This window comes from Vombatus ursinus, unplaced genomic scaffold (genome assembly GCF_900497805.2).
Source record: "Vombatus ursinus unplaced genomic scaffold, bare-nosed wombat genome assembly UNPS02010284.1, whole genome shotgun sequence".
Lineage (NCBI taxonomy): Eukaryota > Metazoa > Chordata > Mammalia > Diprotodontia > Vombatidae > Vombatus > Vombatus ursinus.
This window is the reverse complement of record NW_020950062.1, coordinates 4,903,787-4,922,185: the sequence shown is the minus strand read 5'-3', so window position 1 is coordinate 4,922,185 and position 18,399 is coordinate 4,903,787. Positions and strand designations below refer to the sequence as shown.

The 18,399-nt window shown below is 40.0% G+C and overlaps 1 protein-coding gene across 4 annotated transcripts in view; it reads right to left on the bottom strand.

The window, feature by feature from the left end:
- The window catches only part of ENPP2 (ectonucleotide pyrophosphatase/phosphodiesterase 2), a 186,816-nt gene that overhangs the window by 107,857 nt on the left and 60,560 nt on the right, over window positions 1-18,399 (bottom strand). For all 4 annotated transcript variants that reach the window (XM_027854024.1, XM_027854026.1, XM_027854023.1 and 1 more), the window contains exons 3-5: window positions 16,618-16,773; window positions 5,541-5,666; window positions 1,712-1,772 (exon numbers count right to left, since the gene is read on the bottom strand). In XM_027854024.1, coding sequence (XP_027709825.1) covers window positions 1,712-1,772; window positions 5,541-5,666; window positions 16,618-16,773 — 343 coding nt within the window. The remainder of the gene's footprint in view (window positions 1-1,711; window positions 1,773-5,540; window positions 5,667-16,617; window positions 16,774-18,399) is intronic.

The window sequence follows — 18,399 nt, the reverse complement described above, 5'->3', positions numbered from 1 at the left end:
GCCATTATTCCTCCATAGGATCTGCTAGAACTTTTCACTGGCTTAGTATTCAAGAGCCAAAGGTCACAATGGTATTTCAAAAACTCCCCCCAAAATCCCACAACAAAGTACATGTCACACCCTGATGTTCATAAAATAAACACAGCAACCAAGTTTCTCAACTGTGGGCTCTGGGCCTAAAATATATTTAGAAAAATTGTCACAAGTTTTCAAAGTTAAACCATCAACAAATAATGTTATCATTAATAATAATGAGATACAGTGGGCAGAGAGACAACTATAGAGTCAGGGAAACCTGGCATCGGGCCCTGACACACCAGCTGTGTGACCCTGGGTAAGTCACTTAAGCTCTTAGTGATCCATGCCACTCTCTAAGACTGCCAGCTACAGGACAATTGCTGACTTGCATTGGTAGAGGGCATTTCCTCGCAGGGAGTTTCCTATACTCCTGAAATCACAGATGGAAACAAATAATAACACCCAGTTATCTAGCACTTTTAAGTCTGCAAAGTACTTTCATAATAATTATTCTGTAAGGTGGCTGGTATGCATGTTATTATCCCCCATTTTACAGATGAGGAAATTAAGACTTAGGAATTAAATGACTCATCCCTGGTCCTACAGCTAGCAAGTGTTTGAACTGGAATTTTAATCCCTGGTCCCCTGACTCGATGCCCAGCATCCTTTCCATTAAACCATGTTGCCTCTATTTATTTACCACTTTCCACCACATAAGGCAATATGCTAGGTACACTAGTATTACAGAGAATATACAATTGCAATAGTGTTCATTTAAAGAAACAGTAATGGTCCTATGCCGATCACATTTAAGCTGAATGGATCACCAAAGTCTGAAGGTTCACAAAGACAATAGTGCCTCCATGGTCCATAACCGAGAGTTGACTGTATCTATTTATAGCTCTTCTCTTGCTAAGTATCCTTAAAACAAAAAGCTGTAGCACTCCAAAGGAGGTCACTGCAAAAATCAGCACCAGGAAGATTTCCTTCCTTCCTCACTGTTGCCCAAAGATCGCCTATAAAATTAGTTAACATGGAACATGGTGGAAACAGGTGATATGGTAAAGAGAGTGCTGGACTAGGTCTTCATGAATACTTAAAATCCTGCTACAGATACTTGCTAAATAGGTGACCTTGGGCAAGTCACTTAACTTCCATCAACCTCAGCTTCCTCATCTGTAAAATGGGAATGAAGCACCTTTCCTGAAGGATTGTTGTGAAGATCAAGTAAGAATATGTATAAAGTGCTTTGTAAATCTAAAAGCATCATCATCATCATGATCATTACTATCTTCAGATGACAGCAAGAAAGCTACTAATTTCATAAAATGAACATAGATTTTTAACCTTTGACTAGTTCACTGTTATTCTCCTATAGTCAAACACAAGACCTTTTCATAAACTCAAAGTATTTAGAGTTGAATAGGATATTACAGGTTATCGAGTCCAAACTCTTAATTTTGCCAAAGACAAGACTGAGACCCAGAGTAGTAAAGGGACTTCTCCAAGGTCACACAGATATTAAATGACAGAGCTAGGATTTTAAACCAAATCTCAAGAATCCAAAAGTACTGTGTTCTTTCTTTGTATAGCCTGCCTAATGGTTCATCCTTGCATTAATCCATCCATTTGTTTCATCAATATTCTAACAGATAATAATAGTACTTCAAACATATACATAAATTGCACTTACCCTGTGGGGCATTCTGGTGCCTTTATTTCCTCACAATCATCATCCACCCAATGAGACTCTCCTACAAGGGGAAATGGGGAACTTTATGGTGAGCATAGCCAAATGTTTCATCCAGAGCCTAAAATGAGTGATTCCAAGACCTACAATCTATTTTGTACCTGAACAGGTGTGGCTCATCTAAAAATAACTTTATGATACCTAGCCAGACCTGGAGTCTTAGGGTGTCAGAGTACAGGTATAATATAGAAAATCCCAGGAGATATGAACCTAAGAGCTCCTCTCTGAGTCCTGAATGATGCACGTACACGTATAATAAGCATTTAGAAAGTCGTGGGATCAAAGGACAGTATGATCACAGACTTAAAGCTGGAAAGGATGTGGGAGCTCATCTAGTATAAACAACACACGTTAGAGATAAGGAAACTGAGGCTGAGAGAGGGTGGCCAAGGTCATACACCTAGTTTATAACTTTTGAAGTCTCTGATTTCAGCCCCAGAGCTCTTTTTATGACATGACATCCATCAAAGACAAATAAGCTAACAATATCTAGGGATGAAAGTTTTCCTATTCCCTCAGAGGAAAGAAAAAAAAACTATTGTTGTTGTTGCTGTTGTTGTCCTGATTCCCCTTTTTTCTACAACTACACATGCTGCTATAGGTGGGTAGGTGGCTTAGTGAGTAGAGTACTGAGCTTCAAATCAGGAAGACCTGAGTTCAAATCTGGCCTCAAAGACTTACTAGCTGTGTGACCCTGGGCAAGTCACTTAACCCTGTTTGCCTCAGTTTCCTCATCCATAAAATGAGCTGGAGAAGGAAATGGCAAACCACTGCAGGATCTTTACCAAGAAAACCCCAAATGGGGTGACGAAGAGTCAGACACAACTGAAGTGACTGAACAACATGAAGAAGGTGCATATTGATCAATCAGCAGGCATTTATAAAGCACCTGTTAGATGCCAGGCACACAAGTACAAAATCAACACTGCCGCTGGCTTCATTTGCAATCAGGAGAACTGGATTCAAACCCCAGCACTATCACTTACTACTACCTGTGTGGGCATCTAACCTCCCTGGGCCTCAGTTTCCCTATCTGTAACATGAGATTAGACTAGATGACCTTTAAAGACCTAGTACCAAATCGATAACATTGTGATCCTATGTAACACAGCCTATAATTCCCATTTCACGGATCAAGATGAGCAAAAGATTTGCAAGGATAATAGTTAGAAGACTGTCAGTATAAAAACTATTTGTCTATACTTTTGAGATCTTAAGATATAGAACAAAACCCTTTAACCACTAAAAACAGTTTATATGAAGCTTCTTATTAGAAGAAGAAAGAACATTAGACTTGAAGTCCAAAATTCTGGGTTCAATGTCCTGACTTTGCTATTCCAAATTTAACTAATTCATTTAACCAATCAAGGGGCATGTATTAAGCTCCTACTATGTTCCAAGCATTGTGCTAAGTGTAGAGGATACAGAGACCAGAAAATGAAAGAAATAGTCCTTGACTTGAAGGAGCTTACAGACTGCAAATACAGAATATACAAAACCCTAGGCTAGGAGGTAAATAAAGATCTACAGGATGAAAATTTGGCTTCCAAGGAGCTTTTTGGTCTGTTGTTGTTCAGTCATTTCAGTCACGTCTGACTCTTTGTGACTCCATTTGGAGTTTTCTCATCAAAGATACTAGAGTGGTTTGCCATTTCCTTCTCCAGCCCATTTTACAGATGAGGCACTGAAGTACACAGGGTGAAGTGACTTGCCCAGGGTCACACATTTAGTAACGTCTAAGATTGGATTTGAGCACAGCTCTTCCTGGCTCCGAGACCTGAAGCTCTTTCCACTTCATCATCTAGCTGCTTCACTCCTAAGGAGCCTACAATTTAATAAAGGAAAAGAGATGTACACAAATTAGTGAAAGAAGTGTCAAGGAGTTTGGGAACTTCACTAAATTTCTTAACTTTACTGAGCCTCAGTTTCTTCATCTGAAAAATAGAGATATACTCTCACTATCTCTTTGGGTTGTTACAAATAACATGATTTGCATTCTCTAGGGTGATATATAAATGTGAGCTATTATGTGTGGTTATTATTAAGGCAGCACAGCTTAGTGTAAAGAGAGGTGGCCTCAAATTTGGGAAGACCTAGGTTCAAATCCCACCTTTGAAACATTGGCTGTGTGACCGTAGGCAGATCATTTAACCTTTCCTTCACCCTGACAAGTCTCTCAGATTCAAAGTTGCAGGGCCAGCACCAATTTGCTTTGGTAATGCAATTCCTTACTAGGAATTTTACACCCCAAGGAATGCATGGTCTGGACCAGAAAACAGAATTATTATTATTGTTATTTAGTACTTCATAGGTACAATGCCCATTCATAGACATTCATATTTTCATTTGATTCTCACAGCACAGCTCTGTGAGGGATAGAGTATAATTATCACCATCTGTACTTTACAGAGAGGTTAAGTGCCTTGTTCAAAGCCACACAGCCTTCTGACTCTAACCCTGGTGTTCTCTTCTCTATGCTATCCCATGCCTGCTGCCTAAATCTGGGCACAGAAATCTGAAAAAGGTTTTCCCTTCAGTTCCACATCCCACCCCCTCTCCCCATCCAGAGAAGGACTCAGATGAAGACAGATTTTCTCTGCAGAAAACAAAATGTATCAAAAGCTGTCTGTCTTGTACCACTTTTCTAAGGGCAAACAAAAATCACATGTCCAGTGCTGAAGGAAAAGTTTGTGACCAACCTTTGAGAAAAACTGTTCCTATGTAAAGAGTTCCCTTGTAAACCTGCCAGGGTCAGTGAGAACTTAGCTATTGACTGCAGGCCTGAAGATTATGTACCTTGAAATAGGGTAGACCTTTAAAACACATCTAATATTAATGGGGCACTCTCTTCCTGCTCTCAAAGAAGGCACTCAATGTTGTATTTAGAATATCCTCGATTCGGTTGGCATGAGTATTCTCTCCACAGATTCTGCTAAACCCTACATCCCTTTAGCAGATAGTTTTTATCAAGTGGAGTGGCCAAAAAAAGAAAAAGGAACAAAAAAGAAATTGTCACATAATAGTCAGCTCATCCTGGTGATGGGCCTCTCTGAGCTTAGCTGAACTGATCCCCAGGAGACAGCATCCCTAGCCCCATCCTCAAAGTCTTCCCAGTTAGTATCCAAGCTCATGCTCTGAAGGAGGATCAGAGTAAAATGCTCATGGAGGCAAAGAAGGAACAGAGAACTAGGGCTGGACCAAGAAAGAAGGTCTCATACACCCCAGTAATCCTCTCCAAGAACATCACAAAAATTAGCTCACTTGGAGTAAGAAGAGAAGGGAGGGCTGCTGCTTGTTTTTTTCAACGTCTTGTCAAAAGAGCACCTAACGTTATGGAATTTCTTTAACACCTTCAATTTTACAAAGTGCTTTACATATTCATTTGATCCTCATACCTGTGAGGTATGTAACACAAATATTATTATTATCCTCATTTTACAAATGAGAAGACAGGCTCAGAAAGGTTAAGTGACTTGCCCTTGGTCACACAGTTATTAAGTATTCAAATCCAGATCTTGGTTTATTTCAAGACCAGAATTTTTTCCAACTACATTCCCCTGCCTTGTGTTTTTGGAAGAGCAGCTCTATGTAATTATCAAATTCTATTTTATATCCCCGTCGTTTTGCAGTGGCAAATCAGAGGGAAGTGGTTATTTCTCCTCAAATTCCCAAACTAGTATCCAAGGCAATAAAATTCATTGTTTCCTGGATTGAGCCCAGCTTTTGTTCTCCCAAATCTGAAGAGGACCCAGAGAAAGAGAAAAACGCATACCTTTACAAACAACTTGGTAATTGGTACAACAGTCTCCTCTGGCCAAGCAGTCCTCAGAGCAATGACAAGCATTGTCTTCGTTTCTGACTTCTCCACATCTATCCTTAGTGCATTCCCAGCCACGAGCTGAAAGAGTCAAAATAAGAGAGTTTTCAAGGATTCTCATGAATCAAAGGAAGAGAGAACATCAGTGGTATGTGAACGCAGTCAAGTAAGCTCAAGAAATTTAGAGGAAGCAGTAAAAACATCACATTATTTTGCCCACTCGTGAAATCTGGGTTGGCCAGAGGCCCAAGTGATTGTGTAGAGAACGTCTTAATCAGATTTACATTTAATTTTGTTTTCTAAACAATAATCCATCAGAATGAAGTGAGACTCACTTGAAAAAGTGGAATTCCCACTGGCGAGCACGGAGGGATCTTACCTTTCTTGAATAGCTCTAAAGTAGCAAATGGAAGGATCATTGCATCAAATACTAGCGATCAGGTCATGATGTCAAGGCTTAGATGGTAGGTGTATCTTAGCTCATTTATTTTCATGTGTGGACTTATTGAAGCTTAAGCAGCTTGAGTTACATACAAAATATAGGGCAATCCCTAAGACCTTCTCTAAGAAGAGCAGAAAGGGTTTTAATATCCTGCATTTTAGTAAGTTCGTTGGCAAGCTCCTCTCTCCCTCCTCAAATTGCTTCATATTGACTTCTCTGTATAAATAGCCTTGTTGTTATTTTCTGTAGTGTCCGACTCTTCATGACCCCATTTGGGGTTTTCTTGGCAAAGATACTGGGATGGTTTGCCATTTCCATCTCTAGCTCATTTTACAGATAAGAAAACTAAAGCAAACTGGGTTAAGTGACTTGCCCAGGGTCACACAGCTAGTAAGTGTCGAAGGCCAGATTTGAACTCAGGGAGATGAGTCTTCTTGACTCCAGGCCCCGGGGTTCCATGCACTATGGTGCCACCTAGCTGCCCTGTCCTATCTACCCCAAAGAATAGAAGCTCTTTGAGGATGGAGACTGTTGCGTTTTTGACTCTGTGTTACTAGCATCTAGTGTCTTAAGCAACTCAATAGGTATTCCACCTGTGATATCACTGGTATAGGGAGCTGCCTGAGAAGACTCCCTGTCCCAGTGAAAGGTGGCATCTCCCCTACAACCAGTGGTTATTCCTCACGTGGAGATGCCACCTCCTGATGTCGGGTATTCTTACTGCCCCTCCCCCATGTCTGGAATGCTCTCCCTTCTCATTACCACCTCCTGGTTTCCCCGGCTTCCTTCAAGTCCCAGCCAAAATCCCACCTTCTATAGGAAGCCTTTCCTGTTCCCCCTTCATACTAATGCCTTCTCTCTCCTGATTATCTCCATGCATATGTTGTTTGCATGCTGTCTCCTCCATTTGATTGTGGGCTCCTCAGAGGGCAGGGACTGTCTTTTGCCCTTTTTTTCAATCCCCAGAGCTCAGCCCAGTGTCTGGTGCACAGTAGGTGCTTAACAAATCCTTGACTGGCTGACTTTCCCAGGGTCATACAGTTTGTGCCAGAGGGAAGATTTGAACTCAGGTCTGGCTGATTCCAAGGCCAATTTCCATCTACTCTGCACTTTGTACTTTATAATTTTTTTAAAAAATTTAACTGAAGTTGAATGTCATCCAGAGGAAGGTGACTAGCATGATAAATGGCTGGACACTTCACCATTGAAGACAAACTGAATGAACTGGGACTGTTTAATCTGGAGAGGAGAAGGAAAAGGGGAAGAACATGATAGCTGTTTGAAGTCTCTGAAGGGCCGTCATGGCAAAAAGAGACTAGACTCGTTCCAATTTGCCCCAGAAGGCAAAATAAGGAGCAGTGGATAAAAGCCTGCAGACACACAGATTTTGGCTCAATAGGAGGAAAAACTTTAAACAGGAAGAGCTAGCCAAAAGTGGAATGAGATACCTCTTGAAGCAGAGAGGCCCCTTGCTGAAGATTTTCAAGCTAAAGCTGAATGACTAGTGACAGGCAATGTTCTCTCTCTTGCCCAGGTACACATTAGACAATTCAGCCTCTGAAATGCTTTGATTAGGGATGGTACCACAGAAAAAGCACAAGACTTAGGAATCAGAAGATAAAGATTTGGATTAAGGCTCAGCCACTTAAAAAGTATCATCAGGGTTGTGTGAGAGCCAGCTAGGATGAGAGCCGCTTGTTAAATTTTCAGTGTGAGCACTGACACCTCAAAAATCAGCAAATGCTACAAATCACAGAGTGTGATTTATTGTTTTGTTGACTGTCTACAGTTAAGAAAGTAATGGAGAGAATGTTAGTAATATAGGTTAAATTGAAAAGTGTGTCCTGAATACATTGGGGGAGGGGGAGGAGGGGAGAAGCCAGTTGTTGAATATTTACCAGAACACTACTGGATATAATTCTGTGTAAACCAATAAACCTCTCTGAATCTCAGCTTCCTCATATGTAAAATAGGGACAGATCACAGACTCAGAACTGGAAGGGGTCATAGAGGTCATCTACTCCAATGCCCTCATTTTAGAGACAGGGAAACCAAAGGCCACAAAGGTCGAATGAATGCCCCACAGAACACAATGCAACAAAGAGAAGAGCTCAAATTTGAAACCGGGCCATCTGACTTAAAGTCCAATGTTATTTCCATTGTTCTATACTGCTTCAAATGAGAGACATATGTGGAAGTGTTTTGTAACAGAAGGGAGGGAGGGAGGGAGGGAAAGTGGAAAGGAAATGAAAAGAAGGAAGGAGGGAGGGGAAAATAGAGGGAGAAAGACAAGAAGAGAGAAGAGTAAGAAGGGAGAAAGGGAAGAAGCATTTATTAAGCACCTACTATGTGACAGGTACTAAAAACATCATCTCATTTTTTTCCTCACAACAACCCTGTAATATAGGTGCTATTAGCATCCTTGGAAACTGAGGCAGACAGCAATTAAGTGACTTGTAGGGGGTCATATCACTATTAAGTGTGCTAGTCTGCATATGAACTCAGGTCTTCTTGACTCCAGGCCTAGCACTCTCTCTACCTCTATAAAATACCGTATAAATGCTAGTAGTTACCATTCTAATTGCTCAGGGAGGACTAGCACCTCTGGTGGGAGGCCTTGCTGAGCCCATTTCAGGGCTGCTCATCCACCTTGGGTGTCCACCTCTCACCCAACTCTCACTTGTGGCTCCTGTGGCTCTAGCATGCACAGTGGCCACACCTCAATAAAACTGTCTCAGCACATGGGCTACACCAGGTTTAGGGTAACCAACAAGCCTTCAAGCCTGTTGGTGAGTTACAGGGAAGTCTACCCCAAACGTGAAGATTTCCCCTGGCTGAATGGGCAGATGAGAACAATCTGTTACAATGGCCATGAAGGCAGCTAAAGCAGGTACTGTGGAGCACTTAAAGCTTGGTCAGGCATTGAAGATGCCACAGTCATCCACCACATCCTGGGTCATCACCAGTTTTCTTGACTCTTGCCCTGCCACTGGACTTTCATGACTCAGAAGAAAGAGTGAGGCTGATGACTTTGTGCAACTCTGCCTCACTTAAATCTAATTCACTCGTAAGTCAAGACATCACCCCTGATGTCATTGGTCCTTTTCAAAAACAAAGGATGAACAACAATATTCTTAGAAATGCAAAAGTGTCATAAAGTCCCTAAGTCCCTGTTTATTTCACTAAAATTCAGTTATATTTACAATGAAAATTCCAGGTCTATACTTCCTAGTGGTATGACAAATATGCTACCAAGTTACATGAGAATAGTTGAGTACTTCCAAGTCCAACCTTATCAAGAGGTCATGTTCGAGAAAACAAAAATAAGGATTAAGGTTCCATCTTAGGGAAAGTTATGTTAGAATGTGATTTAATTTTCAGCCTATCAATTTTGTGTTCTCCAAATAGAATTTTTCTAAAGAAAAATAGATGGGAAGTTGTCAAACGATTTCAGATTATACAATGAGAAGAATGTCCCTAGGTCACTGGCAAATGATACTACTACGTCCTCACTTATTCAGGACTTAAGGCATCATCAGAGATAGAAGCAACGATTCCAGACAATAGTACCGACTCCTAAAGCTACAGCTTTCTGTCTTCCAGGTGACCATGAGCTTCTCCATTATCTATAAGGAAAACTTGGTCACTGTTTTTACAGCTCCACTTGGCCCAAGATCCAGTGTACATTCTCCCTACCCATAACTTCCCTTCTTCTTCCTCCTTTTTCTTCCCAGCCACCTCTAACGGATGGAATTCTTTCTTTCAGGGCCTAGAATCCAAAGGCTTTCCCTGATCTACAATGGTGTCCACTTGCAAACAATCTTTAACTCAAAGGTGATACTGTTGTATGTGACAATAGTCCTCTGGTTGGTCTGCCTGCCACGAGTCTCTTTCCACTTCAGTCTATCTTCCATTCCACTGCAAAATTGATTTTACTAAAGCACTGGTCCTACCATGTCAACTCCATATTCAATAAAATCCAGTGGCTCCCTATCACCTCCAGGATCAAGTAGAAAATACTCTGTTTGACATTCAGAGCCTTTTTGTAACCTGTCTCTCCTTCCACTTTTCCAGCCTTTTTACACCTTACTCCCTGCCATGTACCCTTTGACATACTGACATTGACTTCCTTGCAGTTTTTCAAACAAAACATCCAATCTCTTGGCTCCAGACATTGTCTCTAGCTATCCTCCAGGTCTGAAATGCTCTCCCTCCTCATTTCTGTCTCCCAGTTTCCTTCAAGTTCCAGCTGAAATCCCACCTTCTGTGGGAAGCCTTTCAAAAAATCCTCTTAATTCCAGTGCCTTCCTTCTGTTAATTATTTCCTATTAATCTTTTATATCTTTGTACATATTTGTTTGCTTTTTCTCTCTCCGTTAGATTCTGAGCACCTTAAGGGCAAGGGCTGTCTTTTGCCTTTCTTTGTATCAATAGAGCTTGGCACAGTACCTGGCACATGGTAGGTGACTAATAAATATTTCTTGACAGGAGCCACAGCTATGGAATCAGGGATAACCAAGCATGGAAGAAATTTCTATGGACAGGAAAACAGAAAAGTTGTGGCTCACAAGTGTCAACAGATGACTAACGATATAAAGGAATAGTTGTGGTTGTTATTCAGTCATACTCAACTCTTCATGACTCCATTTGGGGTTTTCTTGGCAAAGATACTGGAGTGGTTTGCCATTTCCTTCTCCAGGTCATTTTACAGATGAAGAAACTGAGGCAAATGAAGTTAAGTGTCTTGCCCAGGGTCACACAGCTAGTAAGTCTCTGAGGTCAAATTTGAACTCAGATCTTCCTGACTCCAGGCCGAGCACTCTATCCATTGTGCCACTTAGTAGAAGGAATAGTAGACTACAACTCCCAGGAGGCATAGGCTGTTGGTAGATACCAAGGATGTCCAATATTGCTACATTTGGTTTTCAGCATATTCATTATGTAGTACCACAGCTAAGGAACTTGGGAGAAGGCCCCAAGGAAAGCAACAATTATGATAAACGGGTTTAGGAAATCTGCCCTGTAAGGAAATTCTAAGAATCTACTGAATCGCATCACTCCATATTAGAGAAAAGAAATCAGAGGTGGTAGGGGAGACAATGATAGCCGTCCAAAAAACATGAATGGCAATGGTGAGCTGGTCTTCTGTTTCTAGTGATAACAGGCCCAAAAGGAATTAGAACAATATGAAGTTAAGTATCTGAGAGAACTTTCTAATTTGTTCCAGAGTTCCATTACCCATTCCAGTAATCAAGAGATTTTGTGGCATCTCCTTTCCTGGAGGTTTTCAGCAAAGGATAGAGAACTATCTCTTAGATACTTAGAACACAGTCTTGCCTAGGGGGAGGAAATATTGACTAGATACTCTCTCCAAAGTCCCTTTCCAGCCCCTGATTATAGCACGGTAAACATGGGGGCAGGAGCAGGGAGAACCACAAAATAAATCATCATGTTGGAACTGTACCAGAGAAAATCTGAGAGACTCCATCTACTAAAGTGCTGCCTTTCCGTTCTTGGGGCTGTCATTCAGAGACCTCTAAATATTGTGTGTGGTGCTCCAAAACATGAGAGTTTTTTATTAATAGTATTTTATTTTCTACCAATTACATGTAAAGAAAAATTTAAGCATTAATTTTTATGAGATTTTTGAGTTCCAAATTTTTCTCCCTCCTTCCTCTCTTCCCTTCTAAAAATGGTAGGCAATTTGATATTTTATACATGTTCTATCATGTAAAACATATTTCCATTGTGAAAGAAGAAAGAGATCAAAAGGAAAAAAACATGAAAAAAGAATAAAGTAAGTGGGAAAAGTACACTTCGATCTGCATTCAGAGTCCATCAATTCTTTATCTAGATGTAGACAGCATTTTCCTTCCAGAGTTTTTTGTCCTTGTCTTGGATTATTGTGTTGCTGAGAACAGCTGAGTCACTCATGGTTGATCGTCACACAATGTTGCTGATACTGAGTACAATGTTTTCCTGGTTCTGCTCATTTCACTTTGCATCAGTTCATACAAATATTTCCAGGTTTTTCTGAAATCTGCCTGTTCATCATTTCTTATTACACAATAGTATTCAATTACATTCACACACTACAACTTGCTCAGCCATTCCCCAATTGATGGGCATCCCCTCAATCTCTAATATTTTGCCACCCAAAAAAGGCTTCTATAAATATTTTTGCACATGTAGGTCCTTCTCCATTTTTTATGATTTCTTTGGGATACAGATCAAATAGTGATGTTGCTGGATCAAAGGGTAGCCACAGTTTGGTTGTCCTTTACGCATAATTCCAAATTGCTCTCCAGAAGAGTTGCATCAGTTCATAACGCCACCAACAGTACATTAATGCCCCCATTTTCCCACATTTTCTATGACATTTATCATTTTTCTTTTTTTGTCATGATAGCCAATAACCAAAAGATGTGAGGTGGTACTTCAAAGTTGTTTTAATTTGCATTTCTCAAATCAGAAGTGATTTAAAAATTTTTCTTATAACTATAGATAGCTTTAATTTTTTCATCTGAAAATTGCCTGTTCATATCCTTTGACCACTTATCAACTGGAGAATGGCTTGTATTCTTATGAATTTGACCCAGTTTTCTATATATTTGAGAAATGAGACCTTTATAAGAGACACTTGCTATAAAGATTGTTTCCCAATTTCCTGCTTTCCTTTTAATCTTGGTTGCATTGATTTTGTTTGTGCAAAAGCTTTTTAATTTAATATAATCAAAATTATCGATTTTACATTTTGTAATGCTCTCTATCTCTTATTTGGTCACAAACCTGTAACTAACTTAACTTCTCCTTTAAGAGTTTGGATGCTATACCACTTGGTGCATATATGTTTAGTATTGATATTACTTCATTGTCTATGGTACCTATTAGCAAGATGTAATTTCCTTCCTTATCTCTTTTAATTAGGTCTATTTTTGCTTTTGCTTTGTCTGAGACCAGGACTGTTAACACTGTTGTTTTTTTTTAACTTTAGGTGAAGAATAACAGATTCTGCTCCAGCTCCTTACCTTTGCACTGTGTGTGTCTCTCTGCTTCAAGTGTGTTTCTTGTAAACAACATATTGTAGAACTCTGGTTTTTTATCTGCTCTTTAGTCATCGCACAACGTAACTGTTATATATGTACAACATTTTCCTGGTTCAGCTCATTTCACTCAGCAACAGTCCATGCAAGTCTTTCCAGGTTTTTCTGAAGTCCGCTTGCTCATCATTTCTTATAGCACAATAGTATTCCATTAAATTCCTATACCATGACTTGTTCAGCCATTCCCCAGTTGATGGGCATCCCCTCAATTTCCAATTCTTTGCCACCACAAAAAGAGGTGCTATAAATGTTTTTGTACATGTGGGTCCTTTTCCCATTTTTATGATCTCTTTGGGATACAGCCCTAGAAGTGCTATTGCTGGGTCAAAGGGTATGCACATTTTTATAGCCCTTTGGGCATAATTTCAAATCACTCTCCAAAATGGTTGCATCATTTCACAACTCCACCAACAATGCATTAGTGTTTCAATTTCCCCACATCTTCTCCAACAATTGTCATTTTCCTATTTTGTCATGTTGGCCAGTATGATAGGTGTGATCTGGTACCCTCCATCCCATTTTTCCTCCTGTTTGTCCTCTCTCTCCTTTCACCCTTTCCCTCCTCAATAGTGTTTTGCTTCTGTCTACCACCTACCCCTAGTTGCCCTCTCTTCTATCAGTCTCCCCTACCTTTACTTAATCTCCTCCCCTCTTACTTTCCTATTGGATAAGATAGATTTCTATATTCAGCAGATTGTGTATATTATTCCATCTTTGAGCTAATACTGATGAGTGTGTGTGTGTGTGTGTCTATGTGTGTGTGTGTTCCTTCTAGCTGTACTATTAGTGGTACAATTTTTAAGAAATGCAAGTATCAGCTTCTCATGTAGGGATGTCAGTTCAGTTCCACTGAATCCATTATGGTTTTTTTCCCTTTTTACCTTTTTAGGCTTCTTTTTAGAATTGGAGATCGAATTTTTTGTTCATTTCTGGTCTTCTCTTTATGAAAGTTTGAAATTTCTTTTTCATTGAAAGACCATTTTTCCCTTGAAGTATTATGCATAATTTCACCAGGTAGGTGATTCTTGGTTGTAGTCATAGCTCCCTTGCCTTTTGGAATATCATGTTCCATGACCTCTGATCCTTTAATGTTATAGCTGCTCAGTCCTGTGTAATCCTGAGTGTGACTCCCTGATACTTGAATTGTTTCTTCCTTGCCACTTGGAGTACTTTTTCCTTGTCCTGATGGTTCTATAATTTGGCTATAATGTTCCTTGGAGTTTGTATTTTGGAATCTCTTTACTCAGGTGATCAGTAGGTTCTTTCACTGCGTATTTTGCCTTCTAGTTCCAGGAAATTGGGGCAGTTTTTCTTGATAATTTCTTGAAAGATACTGCCTAGGTCCTCCTTTAAATTATGGCTTTCAGGTAGTCCAATAATTGTGACATTGCCTCTCCTGGTTCTATTTTCCAGGTCAGCTGTTTTTCCAATGAGGTTTCTTACATTTTCTTCTATTCTTTCATTCTTTTGAATTTGTCTGATTGATTCTTGATGTCTCATAGAGTCATTAGCTTCCACTTGCCCAATTTTAACTTTTAAGAAGTTGTTCTCTTCAGTTAGCGTTTGCACTTCCTTTTCTATTTGGCCAATTGTACTTTTTGAGGAGTTGTTTTCTTTGATGAATTTTTGTATTTCCTTTTCCATTTGTCCAATTCTACCTTTTAAGCAGAAAACTTTTTGCTTTCTTCTTCCAAGCTATTGACCCTTTTTTCATAATTCTCTTGCATCACTCTCATTTCTTTTCCCATTTCTACCTCTCTTATATGATTTTCAAGCTCCTTTTTGAGTTCTTCCATGAATTCTTTCTGGGCTTGAGACCACTTCCCATTTTTCTTTGGGGTTTTGCCCATAGGTGTTTCGACATTGTTGTCCTCTTCTGAGTTTGTGTCTTGATCTTCCCTGTCACAATAACTTTCTATGGCCTGATTCTTTCTGTTGTTGTTTTTGCTTATCTTCTTCTATCTTTTTCCTTTCTTTTAAATTTGAGCTCAGCTCCCAGAGTGGAAGGGGCATTGTCTCAGATTTCTTGCACCAGGGGCTGAAGGCTTTGGCTGTCTACCTGGTGCTGCAGTGATGTTGCCCTGAGGCCCAAAGGGGATCATCATGTCTGGTGCTGTGCTGAAGGATTGGGGCTAGGTTGCCACTGCTGGAGGCCACAAGGGTCTGGCAGCATACCTGGTGCTGAGCTGGGGTCCTAGTGCTGGTGTCTTGCATATGCTGAGGCTGGTAGGTTGTTTCTGCATTTTCCCATGGCTACACTGAAGCACATGGGGTTCTGGCCACTATAAGATGCCTGTTTGCACAGGGCTATGCTGAAGCACATGGTAGTTCTTAGACCTGAAGTCTGCCCATTCCTGTGGCTATACTGAGGCATGTGAGTGGCCCTGGTGTTGGCGTTTGCATGCATTATCACGGTGAGGCTCAAGATCTTCCACTGGTTTGCTGAGCTGGGGCTTGCTGGGATACACTTCCTGTCCTGGACTATGTTCTCCTTTTACCTGAATGAGACAGACCTTTCTTGCTGATCTTCCAAGTTTCTTGAGCTCAAAGATTGTTTCATTCCATCTTTTTTGCTGGTTCTGCTCTTCCAGGATTTGTTTTGGGGTGCTATCCTATGTTTGAAGGAATATGGGAGAGTTATGGCTCTTTACTACTTATTCCACCATCTTGGCTCCTGGAAGTGAGAACTTTTTTTTTTTTTAAAGGAAAAAGATGAGGATTTTTTGTAACAGAGGAATGCTTTGGAATGATAATCTGGGACATGATAGGGCTGAAGAATACCAAAGTCTTCCTTGCCTTCTGTTCTAGAGAAACAACCCATACAATTGAATACACCCAGTGATAGCACAGGTTAGGCTGCTCATGAATAGCAGGATTCTGGGGTAACTGTCTACTCCATGCAGACTAGATGTCAATAGGACAAACAAACCATCGCTGTATATGTGATAAGTTGGAATTAAGACCTACTCTGGGCCAAACTCTGTGCTAGGTACTGAGAATACAAAGACTAAAGCAAAAGAGTACCTGCCCTCAATAAGCCTTCATTTAAGTGGAAATGGCTAGCAAGACAAGAAAAACAAACTATAACTTAAATGTTGTGAGTTGGCTGTATGCTAAGATTGGAGATGAAGAAATAAATACACCAGCAATAAGAAACTGGTTTTCTTCTCTTTGAGGAAAAGCATTACAGATTGAATCTAAAATGCAAGTCACCAGTAGTCTTAAAACCTGGCCAAGGCAGCAACATTTGCACAATACAATAAGGACAAATTATTGATCAGACTCAAGTTTTTTTAGCCAAACTGGAACACACGGATAATAATTACCATCAGAGCATCATTCAAAGGACAATACTACATGGAATCACCCAGGTTCCCAGTTTAACTAAGCCAAAACAGGAGGGTGGAAGGGAAAGCAGCAGCAAGTTTTAATCCATTGATTATTGGTGAGAGTTAGCCCCAGAAAGACAAAACAGTGGCTACTGTACCTGTCTTTAAACAGTGTTCATCAAAATCATGGCAGCAGCTTCCATAACTCTTGCACAGGTTGTCACACTGACAGTCCATGTCCTCACGCTCTTGGAGTTCAAAGCATCTGCCCTTGCAGGAATTAGAAGTATTGGTCCTGGGAGCATCTGCAAGGACTGTGTAGAATAAGAGATAAGAGTGGTTGGGATCAGCAAGTGCTAATTCATAATGAACCTTAATGCCCCCATGCTCATGACACTGACATCACTATTTCAATGCCTACATAGATGAACTTATCTTATTTTTTTCCATTGTCATAGAGAAAACCCAGAATCTCAGCTAGCAGTCTTAAGTGAGTGCCTCTTGTTAAAATAGGGACCAAAAAAGACAATGAATATAAGCCATTAGCACCTTTTCATTACTGCCAATTAGTAGCTCAAGGTACACACACACACAATGGTAAATAACACCATTTTCATATATGAAATAGAGCAAAACAAACATTCATAATATATACAAAACAAAATGAGGAATACTAATTTGAGCCTATTAAAGACTTGTGATTTAAGTGGCAAGTGTTTAATGGGGGTGGGGGGAGCAGGAAAAGGGGAGGGAGGGCAGGGTTGGAATAGAGAAAACAGGAAACATCTGGACTGAGAGGGTTAGATTAGAAGCCTCCTGAGGTTCCTTCTAGGTTTAATATGTCAAATACTCTATGTCTATATCTACAGCAGAAGCTGGAACCAAAGTCACAGTAAAAGACTTTTCATCATGATATGCTGTGGCTAAAGACTGAATTATTTGGAGATTTAATTTGGCAAAGAACGCGAGATGCTTGACAAAACAGAAATCGGTTTTTTTTTAATTGACTGCCACTGACTGAAAAAATTTCAGTGAAGAGCTACATATATAGCTAGACAAAACAGCAAGTTGAGAAATCACAAATGTAACAATTGACAATTTTGTGGATCAAAAGACTCAATTTTCCAAGTAGAAAAAAAAATTGCCCATTTCCAGGCTAGGAGATGTTTCTAGGTTCTATCAAACAATTTGTCTACATACCCTGAAGCTTCTAGGCCTAGGGGCACCCACTCTGGCTCTTCCTAATAACCACAGCCAGTTCCATTAAATTAAACAAAGAGATGGATGATAAGGTGCAAAAAGACATGCTTGATTTGTTATGAAGTGCTAAAATGCTCTATTTCAGCAGGAAAATTTCAGGTCTCCAGTGCTGAGATATATTTGACCTACAATTATTTATACTTTGAGGCATCTATTGATAGAACATGCTCAATTGTAACAAGCCATGAAAATAAATACAACAAGGAAAGAGATGAAATTTAACACTAATTTTTTTTAAAGAACTACCTTTTTTTCCTCACAGAAAACCAATAATAATCTACTTCTGAGAGAATATATCAGGTAGTGTCATTCTTATATTCCTTCAACAAATTCTGCTTATTACTCAGGCTAGTGAACCAGATACATAAAAATACTAATTACAAATATATATACTCAGTAACTAATCATACAGGATCTAGACTCAGCTAACTAACACAGTTGAAGCTTATTTGTCCTCTCCTTTTCTTATATTTCTCTCCCTTTCCATTCTTTTTTTCTTTTTTTGGTGAGGTGATTGGGGTTAAGTGACTTACCCACAGTCACCACAGTGACACAGCTAGGAAATATTATGTGTCTGAGGCTGGATTTAAACTCAGGTCCTCCTGACTCCAGGGCCAGTGCTCTATCCACTGTACCACCTAACTCTCCCTTTCCATTCTTAAACCATGTTACAGGTAGTT